The sequence below is a fragment of the Entamoeba dispar genome, genomic scaffold (assembly GCF_000209125.1).
Source record: "Entamoeba dispar SAW760 scf_1105229463815 genomic scaffold, whole genome shotgun sequence".
NCBI classification, from domain to species: Eukaryota; Evosea; order Mastigamoebida; family Endamoebidae; genus Entamoeba; species Entamoeba dispar.
The window spans coordinates 1-20,156 of NW_001855881.1; the positions used below are offsets into that span (position 1 = coordinate 1).

Below are 20,156 nucleotides of genomic sequence, written 5' to 3' on the forward strand. Positions count from 1 at the left end.
TAGCAACTTTTTGATTTCTCTCTTTCATTGCTTTGATATATTCTTCTTTTCCTTCAATACCTATACACTCAATTCCTTTTTTTTGAAGTTCTTCCATTAAATAACCTTTTCCACTTCCAATATCAATAACACATCCTTTCCAATATTGATTAATTAATGAACTTAATTCTTTACATTCATATCCCTTCTTTTCATTCATTAATATCCATTGTTCTTTCTTTCCTTTAATATTTCCTTTAGGATATAATAATTTACATTTATCAATAAATTGTTGTAAACTTAATGGTATTTCAATATAATATTTTTTTGGAATAATCTCTTTAATCTCTGGTTGAATTAATACAAGAATATTTAATAAAATGATATCACTTTGTTCAGGATATTGTTTTGCTAATGTTTTAATCAAATCAAAATATTGATTCCTCCATTCTTCATTTATTCTTTCATAAATTCCATTAATTAATATTCTTGTAGGTCTTTCAGTATTTAAATATTGACCTTCATTATTATAATTATTTACACTAAAACAAATTTCATTTTGATTTAATAAATTTATCATTTCATTTTCATAATGTTGATAAGTTTCAAATATAGAAGGTAATATTTCTTGTTGTATAGATACTAATTGCATTTTAAAGAATTTAAGTCAGAATTATAAGTTTTTAAAAAAGATTTTTAAAAAGAAGAAATAAATAGAAAAAAAAAACAAAAACAAAATAAATAAAACAAATAAGAAAATAGAATACAAAAAACTATTTTACTTAACAATCAGTTCTAATAATATAATCGATTACATATGGTTATGTTCTAATATCATTTTAGTAATATTCCAAGTTTTTGTTTTAGTTCTATAATTTAAATTAATTCTAAATGGACATTCAGTCTTTTTTGATCTTCTTTTCTTTATTCCTTTTGTTTGACAATAAATTTCTTCAGTAGGAGACCCAGAACAACTACGATATTTTCCACTACATTGACATACAAGAACTACTTTCTTCTTAGTTCCATCTTTCATTGTTTTATTATTACCACTACCTTTACGTAAAACTACTCCACATTCTTCAGCCCATTTAGTAAGTAATGATATAGCTTCTTCATATGATATAAATTCTTTCTTTCCTTCATATTTTGTATAACGTTTAACTTCTAAATCCTTTGGAATAGTAAGTTCAGTTTGATTATAATTATTAGGAACGCTTTGTGGTCTACTTCCATTTAACATTTCATTCTGATTTGGAAGAGTAATTGGAGAAAACATTGATCGATGTATTGATTGAAGTACAATCTCTCCTGTTGCTGAAACTGGACGAGGATATCCCCTAGTATTAATTTGTTGTGTTGAAAATGAATTAGTATTAATTGGAGAATATAATGTTCTTTCAATCATTGGAGATATAGAAGTTCGTTTTGTAGTATAAATTTTAGATGGTAATAATGGTTGAAGAGGAATTTCATTTAAATTAGGAGTATCTTGTCTTTCTATTTTTATTTCTGACATTGCTTGATCTTGAAAAGGTAATGAATGTTGTTGTAAAGATGTATTTGTTATATGACCATTTTCACTAGAATAATTATAACTTTGATTAACAATTGGAAGTTGTATAGAACCAAGTCCAGATGAAATACAACTCGATATATTTTCTTCATTAGGAAGTTGTATTTGTGTATTTTGACTTATAGATAATTGATGTTGATTATCAATTGTAATAGGTCTAAAATGACATGTTTGAGGTTGAATAACATCATTAAGATTTGGTTCTAACATTGATTCATATTGATGTTCTGAGTTTATTGGAGAGAATTGAGTATACCTAATTGGTTGTTGATTAAATTGGCTTTTTCTTTGATTAAAAGAAGAATAAGGTTGGTTTGTGGTATCAATAGGCGGAAACATCAATTAAAAAAGGTTATTTCATTTTTGTTTTTCTCTCTTTTTATTTTCTAATAAGTTAATTAAAAAAAAAAAAAAAAGAAATAAAGTAATTTTTACTATATTTGTATTATATTTTTTTATATCTAAAAATAGAAAAATATTTATAAAATTCTTTGTTAATTTATTTTATTTTAGCTTCCTTAGTTTCAAATGAGGAAAAAATATAAAATAATTATAATTTAAAATAATATTTATTATTATAAATTTACTATAAATTATGAATAATATTAATGATATTTCACACTATATCTTCTTCTGTAGGTGGTTTTATATCATCTTCATCTTTAGAAAATGAAATATTTTCAGTAATATATAATTCTTTATCTAATTCTTCATCTATTTGATCAATATCTTCACTATTAAAAAACTCTTCTTCTATTTCTTGTGTTTTAGAAATATTATATCTTTGTTCATTATCTAACCAACATCCATTAGTAAAAATAAATCCATCTCTTTTCTCATCAGTAATAATCATTATTGCAGTAAGTGAAACAAATTGAATATTTTCTTTTCTCTTACAAATTAAATAATATGATTCATCATCTCTCTTTTCTCCTAATTCAATATATCCAATACATTCTCCTTTCTCTATAATATTTAATTTTCCATATTTGTCTTGTTTAATTACAATTGAATCTAATTCATCTCCCCAAACAATTGAATTTTCATATATTCCTAAATACCATTTACCATGTACTAATTTTGCTGTATAATCATAAGTTCCTATTAACCTAATGATTGGTTCACAATTTTTATTTCTTTGAATACTAATAACACTTCTTCGTTGTTTTTTACAATGAAGTATAACCCTAAAATATGGAGTTCCAGAAATGATATCTTTATTTGGTATTTCATTTAACAAACATAGATAAAAGTAATCTTTACCAAAAAGTTGACTACTTAATACTATTTCTTTAGAAAAATTTATTTTATTAAATAATAATTGTGTATTAATACAAAAATAATTTTGATTTTTAATACAAATAAGTCCAACTTGACCAAAAGGTTCTTCATTTTTTTTTGGGTATATATTTTTTTCTTCTTGTAAATATGCATATAACACTCCATTCTTTAATTGCCATCTTGTATATCCTTTTTCTTTTTCTGTAATAATAAGTCTGAATGGATAAGTTCGTTCATATGTTAATCGAATATTTTTACCTATACATGGAACTCCAAGTATTGAACTAACAGAAATACAACAAGTTTGAGAAAATACATCTGGTTCAATCATTTCAAAGAGTGTTTGATTTTGTTTATTATTATTTGGAACAAGAAATATTTTATTTCTTAATAATCCAGGTACACAAGACATATATTGATATGTACTTTCATCAGATCCTATTCTATAAGAGAAAGTCCAATCACTAATCATTTGATTTATTAAAGAAACTATTGTTAATTTTAAGTTTTAATATTACTGTCACTTTCTATTCTTTTCATTAGATTTAATAATGAATAAAATAATAAAAAAAAGAAGATAATTGATAAATAAGAAAAAATACAAAAACTTTCAAATAATTAAATAAAATTCCTTTAATTCAGAAAGTACATAATTATTTTTATTTTAAGTAAATTTAATACCATAAGAATTATCAAAAATATTGATAAATAGAAGATTATATTAATTGTTTCATTAATCACTGTATATTTTTCATTTCTTTCAGTTTCTTCTTTTATTTCTTCTTTATTTTCAAGAAAATGTTTTATTTTTTCTTTTTCTGCTTCTTGTCTTTTTTTTAAAATTGTTAAAACATCATCTTCTTGATTTATTTCTTCTTCTTTTTCTTTTGTTTCTTTATTAATTTCATCATTTTCTATTTTTGTAAGTAATTCTTCTTTACATTCATTATTTATTTCATTTTGAGTTATTATATCATTTTCTTCTTTTATAATATCTTGTTGTTGATTATTATTATTTTCTTTCTCAATAATTATTTTATGATCTTTTTCTACATTTTCTAATTTATATTCAGTTTTATCATAATTGGATAATTTAGATGTAACTTCTGTAGAAGAAGTATTAATCTTTAATTGATGTTCAATATTTTCAGTTAAATTCTTTTTATCATTTTCTAGTAAAAATATTTTCTTTAATTCTTGATGATTTGCACCACAAACAGGGCAAGTATAATATTGTGATTTTTTAGCAAATTCTTTTTTTACATCTGAATGACTTTCTAATCCACCAACAGCACCTGCAGCAGGTGTTAACATAAATGCTCTAATTGCTTCAAGCATTGAAGAGATACTCCAAACAGGAGTCCATGTTTCTGGATGAAATGAAGTAATAGAAAGACATATCTTTGTATTAATAGCAAATCTACCATTTGGAGTAAAGAAATATACTTCAGGAGGATTTTTTGGATAATCATAAGGGAAAATAAATTTACCATGATATATTCCTTCAGCAAAATCTGTTTCACTTGGTCCTTTGAAACTAAAATGACATTCATATACTGAAGATTCAATCAAATAAATAGTCATATCTGGTGGTGGTGATTTTAAAAAAGCAGCATATTCTCGTTGAAGTCGTTTAATACTACCTAAATTATTGGTTTTTTGCATTGTTTTTGTTTTTATTTTCTTTTTTTTTTCAGTTTATTAGTTTAACAATTTTTTTTTTTTTTTAAAATAAAATTGTTAAAGAACTAATTAAATTTGTGTTATTTTTTTATTACAAAAGAATGTGGGCTATTCTTGTTTTATTAGTGGCAATTCTTTCTATTATAATTTTATTATTAATGTTTCAATTTATTGATCCATTAAAAACTAAATGGTATGTAACATTCTTTGTTTTTCTTGGTTGGGGAATGTCGTTTGCTATTCCTATTTTATTACCAATTGACATTTCATCAGTTTGTTTTATTTTATTTATATTATCACTATTTAATATTAAATTATCTAATTTAGTCTTTATTTGATAAATGTGTAGAACAACAAAATAAAGTTTGTGAAGAACCATTTACATATATTGATAAAAAAACATTAGTTATATTATGGAATTTATTATATTGGGGAACAACTATATTATGTTGGACAGCCATTCCATTTTTACAATCATATTGTTCAGCAGGAGATTTTCATATATTAGAACGAATAAAAACATCATTACGTGAAAATATAATATTTTATTTAGTTGTAGGATTTGTCTGTGGTATATTTTTGATATTATTCTTAATTTGGAATGAAAATGGGGATTGGTTAGGTATTGCTATTGCAGCAGCAAATGCATGGGGATTAATTATGGTTATTGGAATGATGGGGTATGGTATTGTAGCAGTTCCAGCTCGATTAATTAAAAATATATCATTAAAACATTATTTAAATTCATTATATTCTGATATTAATGATCTTACAGAAGAACATGAAGAAGAAGAAGGAATATTATCAGAACTTATTACTCTTGTTAAAAAAGCAGATGAAATTATTCCAATTACAGACCCAATGAGGAAATGTGTTCTTATAATTATAAATGAAATTGATCCAAAACGTTATGAAGCAACAGAACCATCTAGAGATTTTGTTAAATCATATGAAAATCTTAGTGAATTACATGCAAATATTCAATTTCAACAATTAAAAGTTAAACAAATATTTTATACTTTACATAGTAATGTTGATCAAGTATTAAAATATGAAAATATTAATAGTAACAAAGCTCCTTTATTTCAAAGAATTTATTTTAATATAATCAAAAAAATAGTTTCAATTATTGCATTAATTTTATTTATTATTTATTCATTAACAGTATTTTCAAGTGAATTATTACTTCCATTTAATCTTCCTATATTATCTCCTCTTTATTATATTATTCAATCAATAGAATCATCTGCATTTCTTTTACTTATTGTAATTACTGTTTTTGTTATTTATATTGCTTGGTGTGTTTATCAAACATTAATATCAATGAAATTATTTGATTATTATCAATTATTTAATAATCGTTTATCTGATCCTGGTTCAATGCTTTTTTCTGCAGCATATTTATGTCGTTTATGTGCTCCATTAGCATTAAATATTCTTCATATGATTAAATTTGATGGTATTCATTTCAATGGAACACAAACTGCTTTTCAGTCAGTAATGTCTTCAATGGAAGATATTCCATTCTTTGGTCAAAATAGTTTCAATGATTTCTTCCCTGTTTGTATTGTAATTGTTTCTGCATTTAGTTTGTTGAACCATTTCATTCCAATTCCTTTAATTTTCAATTCAATTTTGAAATTCTTTGGTGTTAGAGATCATAATAAACTAACTACTGCTCAAAAAATAAAAAGAGGTAAATACATTTCTCAAATATTTTACACTCGATATGCTGATTATATGTTTACTTTAAATGCAAGTACTCATTTATTAAAACAAAAAGATGATTAATTTTTTATTATATCTTTCATTTTTTTGGTTTAATCAGATTTTTATTCTTCTATTTCCTATCTTATTGTTTTGATTTCTAATTAATCAAGTATTTTTATATAAGGCATTACAAAGTATTTTTTAACAGTAACTCTTTTGTTTTCACTATAATTGAATGAACATTATTCATTTTCATGTTTTTCTATTATTTTTATTTTTAAATCCAAACAAATCAGAAATCAAATTCTTAATCTCTACCATACTTAATTATTTTATCTTTCCATTCACAATTCAACTATTTGTTTAAGAATACATTAATTGATTTATATTGTATTAGTGTTTAATTAATTTAGAATTGAAGTAAAATCATTATTCTTGATTAATATTTTTAATCATTTTTTTATTTCTTTAAGGAAAATAAAACATTGTTTCATTCATTACTGGAATATTAATTAATGTCTTCATTGTATAATACTGTTTACAAATTGATTGATATATAGAATATTAACTAATCATCAATTTTATTGTATTAAATTGTATATCACTCAACACTCTAAGTTTTAATGAACATACCATTAATCTATTCTCAGATTTTATCCTATGTTTACCAGTATTTTGTTTATTATTTAATTCTCTGATTCATTTTATTGAAATACAGAAATATCTAATTCAACAGAACATAATGACAACAATAAATTGTAATAGTATTTGCATATATTTATCATTTGTTGAATGATGAGTAAATGTTGTTGTTTATTAAATGTGAAATTCAAAGCATATGAACTAATTCAAGAATACCATTCAATTCAACTGAAAATAATGACAAAGATACAAATAATTAAATGGGATATAGACATAGGACATTTATAAAGAAATACTAAATGGGTACAGTTCAATTAAGATGACTTTAGTGATAAAAATAAAGAAGAACTAAAAACTCGAAATAAGAATAATAAATGATTCCAAGTAGCACTACAATTAATTCTAAAAAAGTTAGTTTTGAAGAGTTAAATGAGAGTGAAAAACGGATTAAAATGATTAACTCAATCACAGAGTTCAATGAAGAAAGTGAAGCAAAGTCAAGAACAAGAAAATTAGTTGATTATATTAGAACCACAAAACCAAAAGAAATCATTGTCATTCTACAACAACACGAGAAAGTAGTTAGAATGGCAGAACATATTAATAAACAACTTGAAATAATTAATTCATATCTGAAAAGAATTCATGAAGAACCAAGTTATACTCTCATGACATACCAAGAAAAACGAACAGAAGAAATAATTTGTAAAGAGAAGTCATTTGACAATTTTATTGAAATAATAAAACAAAGTATTCAAGTTTGTCCTGAACAATCTTTCTTTAATTACTTTTTTCCAACTAGTCAATTTACATTAACAAAAATACCTCCTAAATGTGATTTAGTAATACAATACTCCTATCACTATGAAATTAATGATCAAATGAAAAACACTATCATTAACAATCTCAACCAAAAACCATATTTTATTTTCCAATGCATTCATCCTAATAAATTCTATGATGATCCATTTGTGATGTTAAATTACAACGATTTACCACTACTCCAAAATGGTTTAATTCCACCATCGTACATACAAGGAAATTGTATGGAAGAAGTTACAAAACTCGAAGGAGTTCTTATTACACCAATATTTGAGGAATATGAGAAGATGAGAATATTTGCAAGTAGAACAAAAGAATACAGAGTTATTCCATGTCAAATTACAATGAAGAATATTATCAATGATAAAGGAAAAAGAACTACTATCAAAGGAAGTATAAAAGTTGACAACAATGATATTCCTATTGTAATCAAACAATACAAACAAAGTGAATATTTTTATAATGAAAGTTATTTGGATTATCTTGATTCCATTGGATTATTAGTCAAAGCATCAGAACAATACAATAAATATGTTGATATGTATAATAGTCGACTTAAAGATGAGAAAGTACATCGAATGAAACGAGTAAAATGTGAAGGAAGTCAGATGTTTGTTGTAACAAATCAAATGAATCAAGGAGGAACATTACGACTTAAAGAAGTGAAGGATTTGATTGATAAAAAGGAAAAAATGATAATTGAAATGTATCATGAAGAAGCAGAAACACAAATAATTCAAGCAATCAACGAAGAAGGAAGTGGAATTAGAGATAAATTAGGAATAAAAAGTATGGAAGTTTATGGAGGTGTTTTAAGTGTAGAAGCATTCAACCATTTTCTGTGGTGTCAAAGCAGTGAAAGTGTTAGTGATTTGGTGATAATGAAAAATGTATTTGTTATACTAACAAACAATGAATACACTATAATTAAAGCAGAAGTTATTCATAGCAAACCAAGTAAATATTATTTCATTCAATATTCTGATGAATTTGATACTGTAAAGAATATTTTTATCACAAACCATCATTGTCAAACAATATGTACTATGTTTAAAAAGTCTGAAGATGAAAATAGAGATATTGATTATGAAACTAATGACAAATACACTACTCAATTTATTCATTGAAATCTTTTTGAATATTTTATCAGTTATCTTTTCAAATGAACACTAAATAATGAACTAAATACTTAAAACTTCAAATAACTTCAATTCTTCTTTATAACCAAAGAAAGAAACCAAATTATTGTCTATTTATTTATTGTCAAATCAATTTTATTATATCAAAAGAAATTTATCAGCATGAAATTATTAATCTCTTGTGAATAATTGTTATATAATTTCTTCATTGAATATTATTATTGAATTCATATCTAAATCATACATTCATTGTTCATCTTCATTTATTCATCTTTCTTTAAAAGAAAACATGTTCATTCAATCAATTCTTTTCATTATTTACAAACATAACACATCCTTCAATTTATTTATTGAATTATTCTTAAATCATTTTGTCCATATTGAAGTGGTTATGACTTACAAATTTCTATATCTAGTATTAGTTTATTTAAATAAGATTTATTAAAACATAAAAGAATACTGATTGAATGGTTAATGAATGTATACAATGGTGAATTATCTTATTATGTTGAACTGATTTAATCCTATTATCAAGTAATGAATTATGTATAACATTCATATTAGCTATGAATATACAATAACTTTATTTTGTTGTTTGATGTTTATCATCAAATAACTTAATAGAAATTCATATCAATTGGTAAAACCAATAATCAATAAACATAAATCTCAAATAACTAATTACTTAATTCCTTTCTAATGATTAAAAAACCAGCTTTTTTGTATACTTGATTCATTACAATGAGAATTTCTCATTTTATAAATTATTAAATTATTCTATTATTCTGAACTTTTTGAAATATTCTAAGTTTTAATTAACTCAAAACCATTGTTATGAACAATACAATCACTTCATATGAATGTTCATACTCGAAAACGAAATTTTAATCAAACAATTGAATTATTTTAATCAATCACCTTCTTCCATTTCTTTATTCTTTTTATGTTTTAATGCTGTTCCAATTGTTCTAGTAACACTACTAATGTTGTTGATAACTTTGGTATTAAACAAAATGTTAGCATTATCAAACATTCCTGATTTTAATGATACAACAATAAACTGTGATGCTTTAAAATGTTCCCTCAACATACCTCCAAAGTTTTGTGTATTAGATACATCTAAAGCAGCATCAACTTCATCAAGAATATAAAGTGGTGATGGTTTATACAATAAAATAGCAAGAATAAGTGACAGTGCCAATAATGACTTTTGCCCACCAGACAATTCTATTAATGATTCTTTCCACATATCTCCTAATCTAACTCGTGCTTCTATTCCATTGAAAATAGAATGTCCATCAAAAGGGACTAATTTTGCAGATGCACCTGGATGTAATGAACTAAAAATTGATCCAAATTTAACATTCACAAATTCATATGCTTCTTGTATAGCATCTTTCATTTTTTCATCTAAATCATTAATTACTTTAACAATTTTATCTTTATCCGTTTCAATAATATGCTTTCTAGTCATTAAATCTTTGTACTCATCTTCAACTTTTTGTTGGTGTATCACAACTTGCTTATTTACACTTCTTTCAATTTCTATTTGTTCTTTTCCTATTTCTGCTAATTCTTTTCTTGCTGAATTGATATTGAATGTACTAAAATCAAAAATACTTCCTTTCTTATTAAACTGTTGTTTCTCCGTTTTAATCCAAAGATATTTCTTCTCGAATACTCTTATTGTCTCTCCAACATGTTTTATCTCTTCGTCTTTTTTTTCTTTTTCTTTTGTAATTCTTTTAAGCTCGTTTTCTTTTTCTCCAATCTTTTTTCCCTTAAGTTGTTTTTGTTCATTCATTTCTTTTACTCTTCTAACTTTCTCTGAATTTGCTATTTTAATTTCTTTAACCTCTCTTTTAAGCTCTTCAAGTTTCTTTTCTTTTACTTTAATTTCATGCTCTATACCATCACGTTCCAAGATAAGACTACTCAGTTCCTTTTCGTTTGCAGCCTTTTCTTTTTCCCAGTCTTCTATCTTCATCTTTTCAATTTCCCTTTTTCGAGTTTGTTCTTCTGCTCTTTTAATTTCTTTGCTTATTCTATCCAATTTTCCTTTTTCTTCTCTTATTTTATTTTGTAACTCTTTTTTAACAACTTCTCCTTGACCCACTTCTATCCTCTTTCTCTCGTTTATTGCTTCTTCTCTTCTATTAGTAAGGTCTGCCAATTCTTTTTCTTTTTCTTGGATCATTCGTTCCAGTTTTTCTCTTTGTTTTATTATTTTTTCTCTTTCTTCATTCTGCCTATCTAATTCTTCAAGCTCAAGCTCTGCCCTCTTTCTGCGTTCTCTAACAAGTTGTAAATTTTCTCTTATTCTTTTTATCTCTTGGAACTGGGCAAGTTGGGTTTTCTTTTCATTTATCACTTTTTGGCAATCTTCCCATTCTTTTTTCAACCCATTTTGTCTTCTAATTTCATCCAAAAAACCTGAACTCTTAGGTTTACTGCCTCCTGTTAAAATGCCAGATGGATCATACAAATCACCAGATATTGTAACTGTTTTCATCATGACCCTTGGGTTGAAACAAACTTTTTTTGCAGTTTCAGCATCGTCTGCAATAAGGACATTTCCAAACACATATTTCATAATTGGATAAAATTCTGTTTCACACTGAACTACATCTAAAGCATACTGAATCTTATTTCCACCAATTTCTTTTGCTTGTTTAATTTGATTCAAATTTGGCATTTGTGGAGCAATCTTATTTAATGGAATGAATGTCATTCGTTTCTTTAAACATTTCTTTTCAACCAGTAAGGAAGCTGTAATATCACTGTCAACAACAACATGAAAAATTTTTGGTCCTGCTGCAATCTCAAGTGCTGTAGAATACTTATTTTCTTTTGGAGTAAATAAAGTGACTATAAGACCTTTTACACGGTTTCTATCAAAGTCAGCACTTGGCATAGAATATCTAAAACTAAAATTTGTTTTTCTATTTGCCTCTTCAAACCTTCTTCTTTTTTTTTCAAGGTCTTGTTCCAAATCGTATAGTTCAGACTCAATTTCATTTGAACCGTTCCAATCGTTACATTGGTACTCTAAATTTTTTTCTTCATTAAGAATTTCTTTTATTGTAGATTCAGTTTCCTCTTTACTTACTTTGGCTGGAATTGGTTTTTGTTTTTGCCGAATGAGGTCTTCACATTCTTTACGAACTTTTTTCATCGAAATAGTAATTCCTCCAATGATATCTTCTGATTGACTGAGTCCATTCATTTTTCCTAGTCTTAATTCTAATTCTTCAACCTTCTTTTCTATCCATTCCTTTTCTCTAATTAATCGTTCATCATTTTCTCCTTCATCTTCTTGAACTCTTTTAATATCTCTCTTAATCTTTTCAATTTTGTTATTGAGGTTTTTTTCTCGTTCTTTGTTAGCCTCATTTCTTGTTTTCATGACCTCAACCTCTTCATCGATTTTTGTTGCCTCTTTTTCCTTTTCATCAGTGTTTAAAATTTGTTCTCCTAAATCTTCAGCCATTCCCTCGATTTCATCTCTCATTTTTTCAATTAATTTTTTATTGTTTGAAATTTCACCCTCTAGAATTTTGATTTCTTCATTTAAGTCTTTAAATTTTTTTTCTGCTCGGTAATAATCAAAGGCATGGATCTTCATTTCTAAGTTCTCAGAAGCTGCCTTCTTATTTCTTAAGTTTACTAAAGCCTCTGCATCTTTCTTCAATTTTTCTCTAGACGGAGTGATTTCTTCTCGGAGGATATCATCTATTTCCTTTAATTTAGAATCTTTTTTTTCTAGGACTTTTACTGCTTCTGCTCGTTTTGTTTCATACATTTTAGTTCCTGTAACTTCTTCTACCATAGCTAAGATTTCCATCGGTTTCATATTAAGTACTTTAACAACTTTTCCTTGCATTATAAGAAAGTGAGGATTGTTGACGTTCAGTCCAATTGCTCTGAAGAATGTTAAAATATGGGATTGTGGTAATACTTTTCCATTCAACATGTACTTATTTTTTCCTGTAACAGTAATTTGTCTTGCAACAGTGATTTGGTCATACTCTTCATAACCTGTAGGACTATTTGCTTTGTCATTATTATTAAATATAATTGTAACAGTAGCTTTTGTGACACCACATTGTCCAGATTTATATATTAGTTCTTGTAAAGTCTGTACACGAACTAATGATAAGTTCTGAATACCCATTACAAAACAAATGGCATCTAATATATTTGATTTTCCTGAACCATTTAACCCAGTAATGGCATTAAATTTACTATCAAATTTCCCTATTGTTGTTTTTCGAGCATAAGACTTAAACCCATCAATTAGTACTTCCTCGATGAACATTTCAATCTTGTCCAATTTAAGTTGTCTTTTTTTTCACTTTTTCGTTCACTTTAAATAAATGCTTCAAAAAGAGAAAAAAAGAACAAAAATTATTTCATTTTTTGTTTTTATTCTTTAAAAATTCACTATTAAAAAGTTCATTGTTGTAGATAATGAGAAGAGATTATTTTTGTTAACTCAGTATCATTATTTCTGAGCTAATTTCTAAAGCAAATAATAAAAAAATATTCTTTCTATATAGGGAGATTGTGCAAACATTCAAACTGAAGAAGGTTGGGATTTTCTAATAAAATAAGATTTAGATTTTACAAATTATTGAAAGTTATTCTTTATTACTTCTTATAGAATAAATAGTAAAACAAACTAATTCATCACCATGGCTATGTTAGAGCTAATGGGTTCAAAGAGTTAATAATAACAGAGTTGATAGAAAAATAGAACGTTTGATAAAACATTTTATAAATATTTGATAAACTATTTAGGATGATATTCGTTATGTTTCATAATAAAATGATAAGGTATTTTTAATAAACAATAAATATATACTATTAAAAAGACTCAAAGTAGTTTAAAAAAATGTTTAAATGATAATTGTATTTTGTTGTTTTAAACTAGTAATGACCAAATATTCTCCTCAACTTCAATTTATTAATCAATAGTTTTTTAGATTACTATTAAACTAATTTCTACTAATAAAAGAATATAACAATAAAAGACACCTTATTATTTCTTAATGAATAAATTAGGTAGTAATGTCATTTATCTATAAAACTGAAAGAATTATTATAAAGACTATAAAAGTAATAAATCATTAATACTTAATTCAATAAATCATCTTTATAAAGGAAATGAACGAAATAGATTAATTAATACATACTTTTTAAATTAAATAAAGAAAAAAGAAGAAAACACTTCTGTTAACATATCTTTTAAAAATGATAAAATGAATTTAGTGTTTGTTATAGAAAGAATAAAAAAGTTATAATGTATCAAAAAAAAAACTCATGTAGTTATTCTAATTATATAAATATTCTTGTATTATAACTAATTAGAAGATACTTAATGAAATAGTAAAAGAAATTATATACTTCATTCTATCTAGTCATCGATTAAATGAGAATCTTAGATACCAAAAATAGAAAGAAAGAGAATTGTTCAAAGATGATATCATCAAATTTAATTAAAAATATAGTTTTAATTGAAAGAATTTGAATTAAATAATGAAAACTAAAAATCAAAAGAACTTAAAAAGATAGTCAATAAAATAATGAATGATCCTTTACAATTTCCTATTGATGATTATTATTGCACTGAAACAAACAACTTAATAAATAATTATATGAGAGGAGTAAGTCAACAAAATAAATCAGATGAACCTAGTCAACGAGTTCAAATTTTAACGAAATCTATTGAAGAACATTTTAATCCATCAACAAATTATTCTCCTTCAACAAGCGTAGAAAAAATAATTCATTTACCATTATTAGAAGGAGAAATAATTAAAAACGAACACAAAGGATTTATCTTTGAAAAAATACACACATCTATTTATATTACTAACCATAGACTTATTTTATATTTTCATTCAACAGAAGAATGTATGACATTTCCATTCTTTTGTTTATTAAAAATTAAAACCACAGAACACAATGGAGTTAGTTATACATTCTATTTTAAAGATTGTCAAATTATTACATTATCAGCATATGAACCAAGTATGCCATGTACTTCATTTGTTCAAATGATACGACAAATGATTGAAACATATTGTCCAATTGATTTTGTGATGAGAGGAGTTGGTGGAAAACATGGTTGGAATTCATATAATATTTATAACGAATTTACAAGGATGAGACTAGAAGGAGAATGGAAAATATGTGAATATAATAGTAAGTATGAAATATGTAACTCATATCCAACTCAATTAATAGTCCCAATGGATATTCATAAGAGTACGTTAATGGCTTCTTCTGAATTTAGAACTAATGGAAGAATACCAGTATTAACTTGGATTCATCCACAAACGAGAAAAGTTTTACTTCGATCTAGTCAACCTAAAACAGGATTTACAGGAAAATCAGATGAAGACGTTACGTTATTGTATAGAGAAGGTGGAAACAGTTATATTCAAATATATGATTGTAGAGATTATTATTCTGCATTAGGAAATAAAGCATTTAAACAAGCTGGGTTTGAGTCAGTATCAGAATACACTTTTTGTTCAATAGAATTTCTCAATATCCCAAATATCCATCGAGTTAAAGAAGCATTTAATGAGTGTTATGATATTTTTTTAACACAAGATGAAACAGTGTCGATATTACCTATAATATATAAAAGTGAATGGATAAAATATATTCAAATATTACTACAATCAACACAAACTGTTTCTAATATGTTAGAAAACAAACCAGTTTTAATTCATTGTTCTGATGGATGGGACAGAACAAGTCAAATATGTAGTTTAGTTGAATTAATGCTTGACCCATTTTATAGAACAATTTCAGGATTTGCTGTATTGATTGAAAAAGATTGGTTATCTTTTGGTCATCAATTTCAAACAAGGAGCGGAATCACACATGACACAACAGGTACATCTCCAATTTTTCTTCAATTCCTTCATTGTGTTCATGTATTATTAAAACAGAATCCATACTCATTTGAATTTAATGATAAACTTCTTCAATTCCTTGCTGATGAATTATTTACTTTTAAGTATGGAACGTTTGCTTTTAATTGTGAAAAAGACCGTAAAGAAATAAAAGCAAATCTTTATTCTGCTTCAATTTGGGATGATGTCATAAATATGACTGAATTTATGAATGACCACTTTAGACTCTCTTCTAAACCACTAACACTAAACACTTCATTACTTTGTATTAGTTCTTGGTTAAATTACTTTATTAGGTACTCTCAACCTTTAATCTCACAGAAAACTCTGTATTAAATATTATGTTTTATGTAACAAATTCTCTTCTTTTTATTGGTTTAGAAGTTTTTGCTATTTTAAAAAGATTGACGTTTTGATATAAATAATATGAACTAAAAATTATAACATTTTAATGAAAAATAATTAACAATAAAACACCTCAAAAGACTCACAAACAAAGTCAAAAAAAAAACTAACAAGACTTTTTAAACTCATTAATATCTAGAATTTATATGAACAAAATTGTGTTTTTGAAAAAGAGAATTATTCATTAAAATTATAAGAATCAACGAAATAACTTTTCATGAATAATGATATAATCCTATCAAGACCAAAAGAAACAAAACCTTATAAGAATTTTATTCATAAAGAAAAGAATATAAAGTTAATAAAACAAAAAATAATAGAGTCATAAGTTTAATTCTCCGGTAAAGAAACCTTTCTAAGAGGTAAGGTGATTTTGTTTTATAAGAAATTATATGTTGGTGGGTTAAAATAAAGAAAAGAACTACTACTTGTATAATTTAGTGCCATCTCAAAATTCTAAACCTTGGTTGCATGAAGGAACAACAATAAGAAAAAAAGTAAAAGGAAAAAAATATGGAATGGGGACAACAAAAAGAGTTAAGAAATGTATGTACTAATTGGAAAGGAAGTTGGTTTGTTCTTTAAACTAAACTATTAAAAAAAGATAGGATCCTAATTAGAATGTTGTTGCTATTAATTCAAATATAACTCTACCCTGATTATTAAAAAAAGAGGTAAATAAATACACAAAGAAATTAGTACATATTCAGAAAATGGTTTTACTTTATAACAACAAAATTCTGTTATCAAAAAGAATGAGAGAATTTATTTAGAAAAATGCTTCAAGGATTGATGTCTATTTTAGAATAAATATGAAAAAGACAAAAATATGAAACAAAATTAAAAAATCAAAAATTAAAAAGGGAAACGAAAAAATTACAACTTAGAAAAAAGAACTTGAAATAAGAATAGTAAAAAGTTAGAAAAAATTAGAAAAGAAATAGAATTGGTGAAGGAAACTAGAAAAGTATGACATAAAAATAGAATAACTAGATTCAAAGAAAAAAGAATAGGCAATGTGAAGGGTTTTAACTATTAAATGTTAGAAGGAATGCAAGGCCATACTAGACACTCACGACTTACGATGCCTAAGCCAAATAAAAAGAAAACCATGGTTGTGGTTGATACATCCAAACTTGAAGAATTAGACATGGATGATGTATTTGCAGTTGAAACTGATATTAACAAATTGAGGGGATGTGCTATGTGTAGTGCATTGTCGAATAGAGGATATTTTTTAAAACAAAATCAAGAAAAGAAGTATCACTATGAGATTCGTGCACTTCCTGGACATCTAGAAGAAAGAAAAAAAGTAGAAAAGGTAGTAAAAAAAGAAAGTGTAAGACAAAGAAGAAATAAAAAAAGGATGGTTGTTGAAAAGAGTGATGACGTAGAAAAGAAAGAAACATTTAATGTATCTGAAGAAGTTATTAGAGTCTCTCCAAAGTTAGATGGAAATGATTCAGTTGAATCTAAAAAAATTAAAACATTAGAAAATGAAGATTCAAAAAGAAAGGTTCAGAAAAAGAGTAAGACTTCTGAGGTGCAAGAAGATAAGAAAGAAAAAAAGGCCAAAAAAAGAAAAAGTCTCATCAACGAAGAAATGACAGTTACTTTAAATCTTGATAAAGCATTATTAGGAATTGATGAACCGCTTACTAATTTCGAAAATCTTCAAGAAACAAAAAGTACAAAAAAAAGAGGAAGAAAACCAAAAACACGATCAGTTACTGTCTTACAAAACACACCACAAAGTACTCTTCTTACTACTCCAACACCACTGAATGCTCAAGGAATTCCTATTTATAAACCAGAACGGTTACCAAATGTTAAAAAGCCATTATCACAAGAAGTTATTCCATGTAAACAAATATTAAATCAACTAAAACTCTTACCAGAAGCAAATCCTTTTTTAACACCAGTTGATCCAATTGCACAAAATTTACCAGACTATTATGTTGTTATTAGACATCCAATGGATTTAAGTACTATTACAAAGAAATTTAGGTATGGAATTTATGAACATATAGATGATTTTGCTAATGACGTACGGTTAGTTTTTAAAAATGCTATGAAATATAATCCACCAAGAAATACAATTCATATATTTGCATCAACATTATTGAGATATTTTGATGACCAAATTAAAGAGATATATGATTGCAGAAGGACTATTAAAGTTATATTCAACCAAGATGAACATAATTATTGGAATGACCAAAGAGAATGGATGAATTTTAAACAGAGTATTGAAGAATTAAAAGAAGAACAAGGGACTTTTCCTCCAAAGATGGAAGAAGAACGAATTATGCCACTTTCATTTGAAGAAAAAATTGAGTTAAGTAAAAGACTTGAAGAAGTTGAAGGAACTAAACAAGAAGAAGTACTAAAATATCTAAAAATAGATAAAGACGAAGGTGAAGTAGAAATCAAATTTGAAACATTAAATGAACAAGATTTTATCATGTTAAATAAGATTGTCTCACCTTGTAATTGAATAAAATTTCAGTTTTGTATAATGTCTTTTTTATTTTTTAGTTAAGTAAAAAAAAAAGTAATTTTGATTAAAGATTGAACAAAAATATTGTTTAAACAATTTAATAAAATATTTGTTACAATTATTAGAAATAAGCAAAAAATGGTTTTGAGAGTACAACAATCAGTCAATAAGAAATAAGAAATGGCTATTAATTAAATATCTTTTGCATATTGGTTTGAATAAAACTATCAGTGTTTTCTAATTTAATATTCTCAATAAGAGCTTCAGATAGATTTGGTAATAATGTAAAAGAAGGTTCAATATCATTCATACAATATTTATAAGAAGATGAAAGAGAAGGTAAAGCAAATTTCTTCTCTTCTTTAGATTTAATAGTAATATTATCTTGGGAATACTCACAAGAAAAAGGAGTTTCATTTTGTGTTGAACTAATTTCAAAACAATTTGAATCTGTACATTCCCATGGGGCTTCATATTTATGTAATTTCCAAACACCAGTTTTATTAACAGTAGATTTACCAGACTCAAATAAATTACAATGAATCATAGCATCCAAAATAGCTTTTTTCCACTTATTTGGATTGGTTCTAAATTGACCTAATTGAGAGAAAAGATACCAATGATCAACAATAAACCAATGGACATCATATTTTAATGAGAAGTATCCATTCTTTTTATGAATTACAGATAAACAATAGAAAATAACTCTACAAATATATTGCCAAGAAATAACATTTCTTGATCTTTCTTTTAATAATACACTTATTCCTTTTTGACATAATGGACAAAAGCAAAGTTTTAAATGATATGGTTCATTTTCATCTACTATAGGTGTTGAATCAATAGGGTCAAAAGAAGGGAATATTTTTGAATTACAATATTGATTCATTGGTATTGCTTGCATTAAATAATAAAAGTTCTTTCCTTTCATTCTTTTTATACCTTTGAAATGACAGTATGAAAAACTAAAAGGCAATAATAGGATTAATCTCGTTAATTATTTTGTTCCTTATATCTTTTTAGTTCTACTTTCATTATTAACTTCTTCTGTTTTTTCAGAAAAAGAGATACACAAAAATAGAAATCGAAAATATTTTTTATTTTCTATTTTTGGATTATTTTGTGAGATTAACAACTTGTTTTTTGTTTTGATTGTATATAAATAAAAATAATTAAAGATATTATAGAATTAGTATCGTTATTATTTGTATCCAAATTAAAAGTCTGAATGAAAGGAAAAATTGGTTTGAAATAAAAAATTGTTTTGTTCCTTTAATAATAATTTAATGTGTATAAAATGTTATATATAACAAAGATATATATTTTAAATAAATATAAACATTGAATTATTGTTCAAAGTCATGAATTAAGAGATCTCCATAAGATTGAGAAACAATAATATATCTATCATTACAAGTAAAACTTTTTATTTTATTTTCAGTTTTAAAAAGTGTTTGTGGTAATTTCATTTGATTATTAACAATCCAAGT

The 20,156-nt window shown here is 25.3% G+C and overlaps 10 protein-coding genes across 10 annotated transcripts, besides 23 other annotated features; 4 read left to right on the forward strand and 6 right to left on the reverse strand.

The window, feature by feature from the left end:
• On the reverse strand, positions 1 to 631 carry EDI_253210 (uncharacterized protein; the record flags this gene model as incomplete). The annotated part of the gene is made up of 1 exon (XM_001741643.1): positions 1 to 631. A coding segment is annotated over one exon (631 nt), but the record flags the coding sequence as incomplete, so codon positions are not given.
• A 46-nt stretch (positions 632 to 677) lies between these two features.
• Positions 678 to 752: a microsatellite.
• A 38-nt stretch (positions 753 to 790) lies between these two features.
• On the reverse strand, positions 791 to 1,894 carry EDI_253220 (uncharacterized protein; the record flags this gene model as incomplete). Its single annotated transcript, XM_001741644.1, has 1 exon — positions 791 to 1,894. The coding sequence occupies one exon, from the start codon at positions 1,892 to 1,894 to the stop codon at positions 791 to 793; it is 1,104 nt and encodes a 367-aa protein (XP_001741696.1).
• Positions 1,895 to 1,931: 37 nt separating this feature from the next.
• Positions 1,932 to 2,165: a sequence feature (AT_rich).
• A 6-nt stretch (positions 2,166 to 2,171) lies between these two features.
• On the reverse strand, positions 2,172 to 3,248 carry EDI_253230 (uncharacterized protein; the record flags this gene model as incomplete). The annotated part of the gene is made up of 1 exon (XM_001741645.1): positions 2,172 to 3,248. One exon carries the CDS (start codon positions 3,246 to 3,248, stop codon positions 2,172 to 2,174), a length of 1,077 nt encoding a protein of 358 aa, XP_001741697.1.
• Positions 2,852 to 2,913: a sequence feature (AT_rich).
• A 131-nt stretch (positions 3,249 to 3,379) lies between the features above and the next one.
• Positions 3,380 to 3,516: a sequence feature (AT_rich).
• EDI_253240 (ubiquitin-conjugating enzyme E2 J1, putative) lies at positions 3,470 to 4,501 on the reverse strand (the record flags this gene model as incomplete). The annotated part of the gene is made up of 1 exon (XM_001741646.1): positions 3,470 to 4,501. One exon carries the CDS (start codon positions 4,499 to 4,501, stop codon positions 3,470 to 3,472), a length of 1,032 nt encoding a protein of 343 aa, XP_001741698.1.
• Positions 3,584 to 3,758: a microsatellite.
• Positions 3,702 to 3,859: a microsatellite.
• Positions 4,492 to 4,564: a microsatellite.
• A 56-nt stretch (positions 4,565 to 4,620) lies between these two features.
• On the forward strand, positions 4,621 to 6,310 carry EDI_253250 (uncharacterized protein; the record flags this gene model as incomplete). The annotated part of the gene is made up of 2 exons (XM_001741647.1): positions 4,621 to 4,791; positions 4,847 to 6,310. 2 exons carry the CDS (start codon positions 4,621 to 4,623, stop codon positions 6,308 to 6,310), a joined length of 1,635 nt encoding a protein of 544 aa, XP_001741699.1.
• Positions 4,659 to 4,679: a sequence feature (AT_rich).
• Positions 4,797 to 4,845: a sequence feature (AT_rich).
• Positions 5,227 to 5,273: a sequence feature (AT_rich).
• Positions 5,611 to 5,675: a sequence feature (AT_rich).
• Positions 6,311 to 6,667: 357 nt separating the features above from the next.
• Positions 6,668 to 6,695: a sequence feature (AT_rich).
• A 550-nt stretch (positions 6,696 to 7,245) lies between these two features.
• Positions 7,246 to 8,820, forward strand: EDI_253260 (uncharacterized protein; the record flags this gene model as incomplete). Its single annotated transcript, XM_001741648.1, has 1 exon — positions 7,246 to 8,820. The coding sequence occupies one exon, from the start codon at positions 7,246 to 7,248 to the stop codon at positions 8,818 to 8,820; it is 1,575 nt and encodes a 524-aa protein (XP_001741700.1).
• Positions 8,821 to 9,586: 766 nt separating this feature from the next.
• Positions 9,587 to 9,617: a sequence feature (AT_rich).
• Positions 9,618 to 9,742: 125 nt separating this feature from the next.
• Positions 9,743 to 13,150, reverse strand: EDI_253270 (DNA double-strand break repair Rad50 ATPase, putative; the record flags this gene model as incomplete). Its single annotated transcript, XM_001741649.1, has 1 exon — positions 9,743 to 13,150. One exon carries the CDS (start codon positions 13,148 to 13,150, stop codon positions 9,743 to 9,745), a length of 3,408 nt encoding a protein of 1,135 aa, XP_001741701.1.
• Positions 10,535 to 10,732: a microsatellite.
• Positions 10,772 to 10,914: a microsatellite.
• A 519-nt stretch (positions 13,151 to 13,669) lies between the features above and the next one.
• Positions 13,670 to 13,705: a sequence feature (AT_rich).
• A 617-nt stretch (positions 13,706 to 14,322) lies between these two features.
• Positions 14,323 to 14,372: a sequence feature (AT_rich).
• Positions 14,373 to 14,489: 117 nt separating this feature from the next.
• Positions 14,490 to 16,097, forward strand: EDI_253280 (uncharacterized protein; the record flags this gene model as incomplete). Its single annotated transcript, XM_001741650.1, has 1 exon — positions 14,490 to 16,097. The coding sequence occupies one exon, from the start codon at positions 14,490 to 14,492 to the stop codon at positions 16,095 to 16,097; it is 1,608 nt and encodes a 535-aa protein (XP_001741702.1).
• Positions 16,098 to 16,176: 79 nt separating this feature from the next.
• Positions 16,177 to 16,235: a sequence feature (AT_rich).
• A 734-nt stretch (positions 16,236 to 16,969) lies between these two features.
• Positions 16,970 to 17,112: a microsatellite.
• A 105-nt stretch (positions 17,113 to 17,217) lies between these two features.
• EDI_253290 (bromodomain-containing protein, putative) lies at positions 17,218 to 18,663 on the forward strand (the record flags this gene model as incomplete). Its single annotated transcript, XM_001741651.1, has 1 exon — positions 17,218 to 18,663. The coding sequence occupies one exon, from the start codon at positions 17,218 to 17,220 to the stop codon at positions 18,661 to 18,663; it is 1,446 nt and encodes a 481-aa protein (XP_001741703.1).
• Positions 17,465 to 17,533: a microsatellite.
• Positions 18,664 to 18,689: 26 nt separating the features above from the next.
• Positions 18,690 to 18,777: a sequence feature (AT_rich).
• A 76-nt stretch (positions 18,778 to 18,853) lies between these two features.
• Positions 18,854 to 19,570, reverse strand: EDI_253300 (uncharacterized protein; the record flags this gene model as incomplete). The annotated part of the gene is made up of 1 exon (XM_001741652.1): positions 18,854 to 19,570. The coding sequence occupies one exon, from the start codon at positions 19,568 to 19,570 to the stop codon at positions 18,854 to 18,856; it is 717 nt and encodes a 238-aa protein (XP_001741704.1).
• A 251-nt stretch (positions 19,571 to 19,821) lies between these two features.
• Positions 19,822 to 19,852: a sequence feature (AT_rich).
• Positions 19,853 to 19,937: 85 nt separating this feature from the next.
• Positions 19,938 to 20,005: a sequence feature (AT_rich).
• Between the last annotated feature and the right edge of the window lie 151 nt (positions 20,006 to 20,156).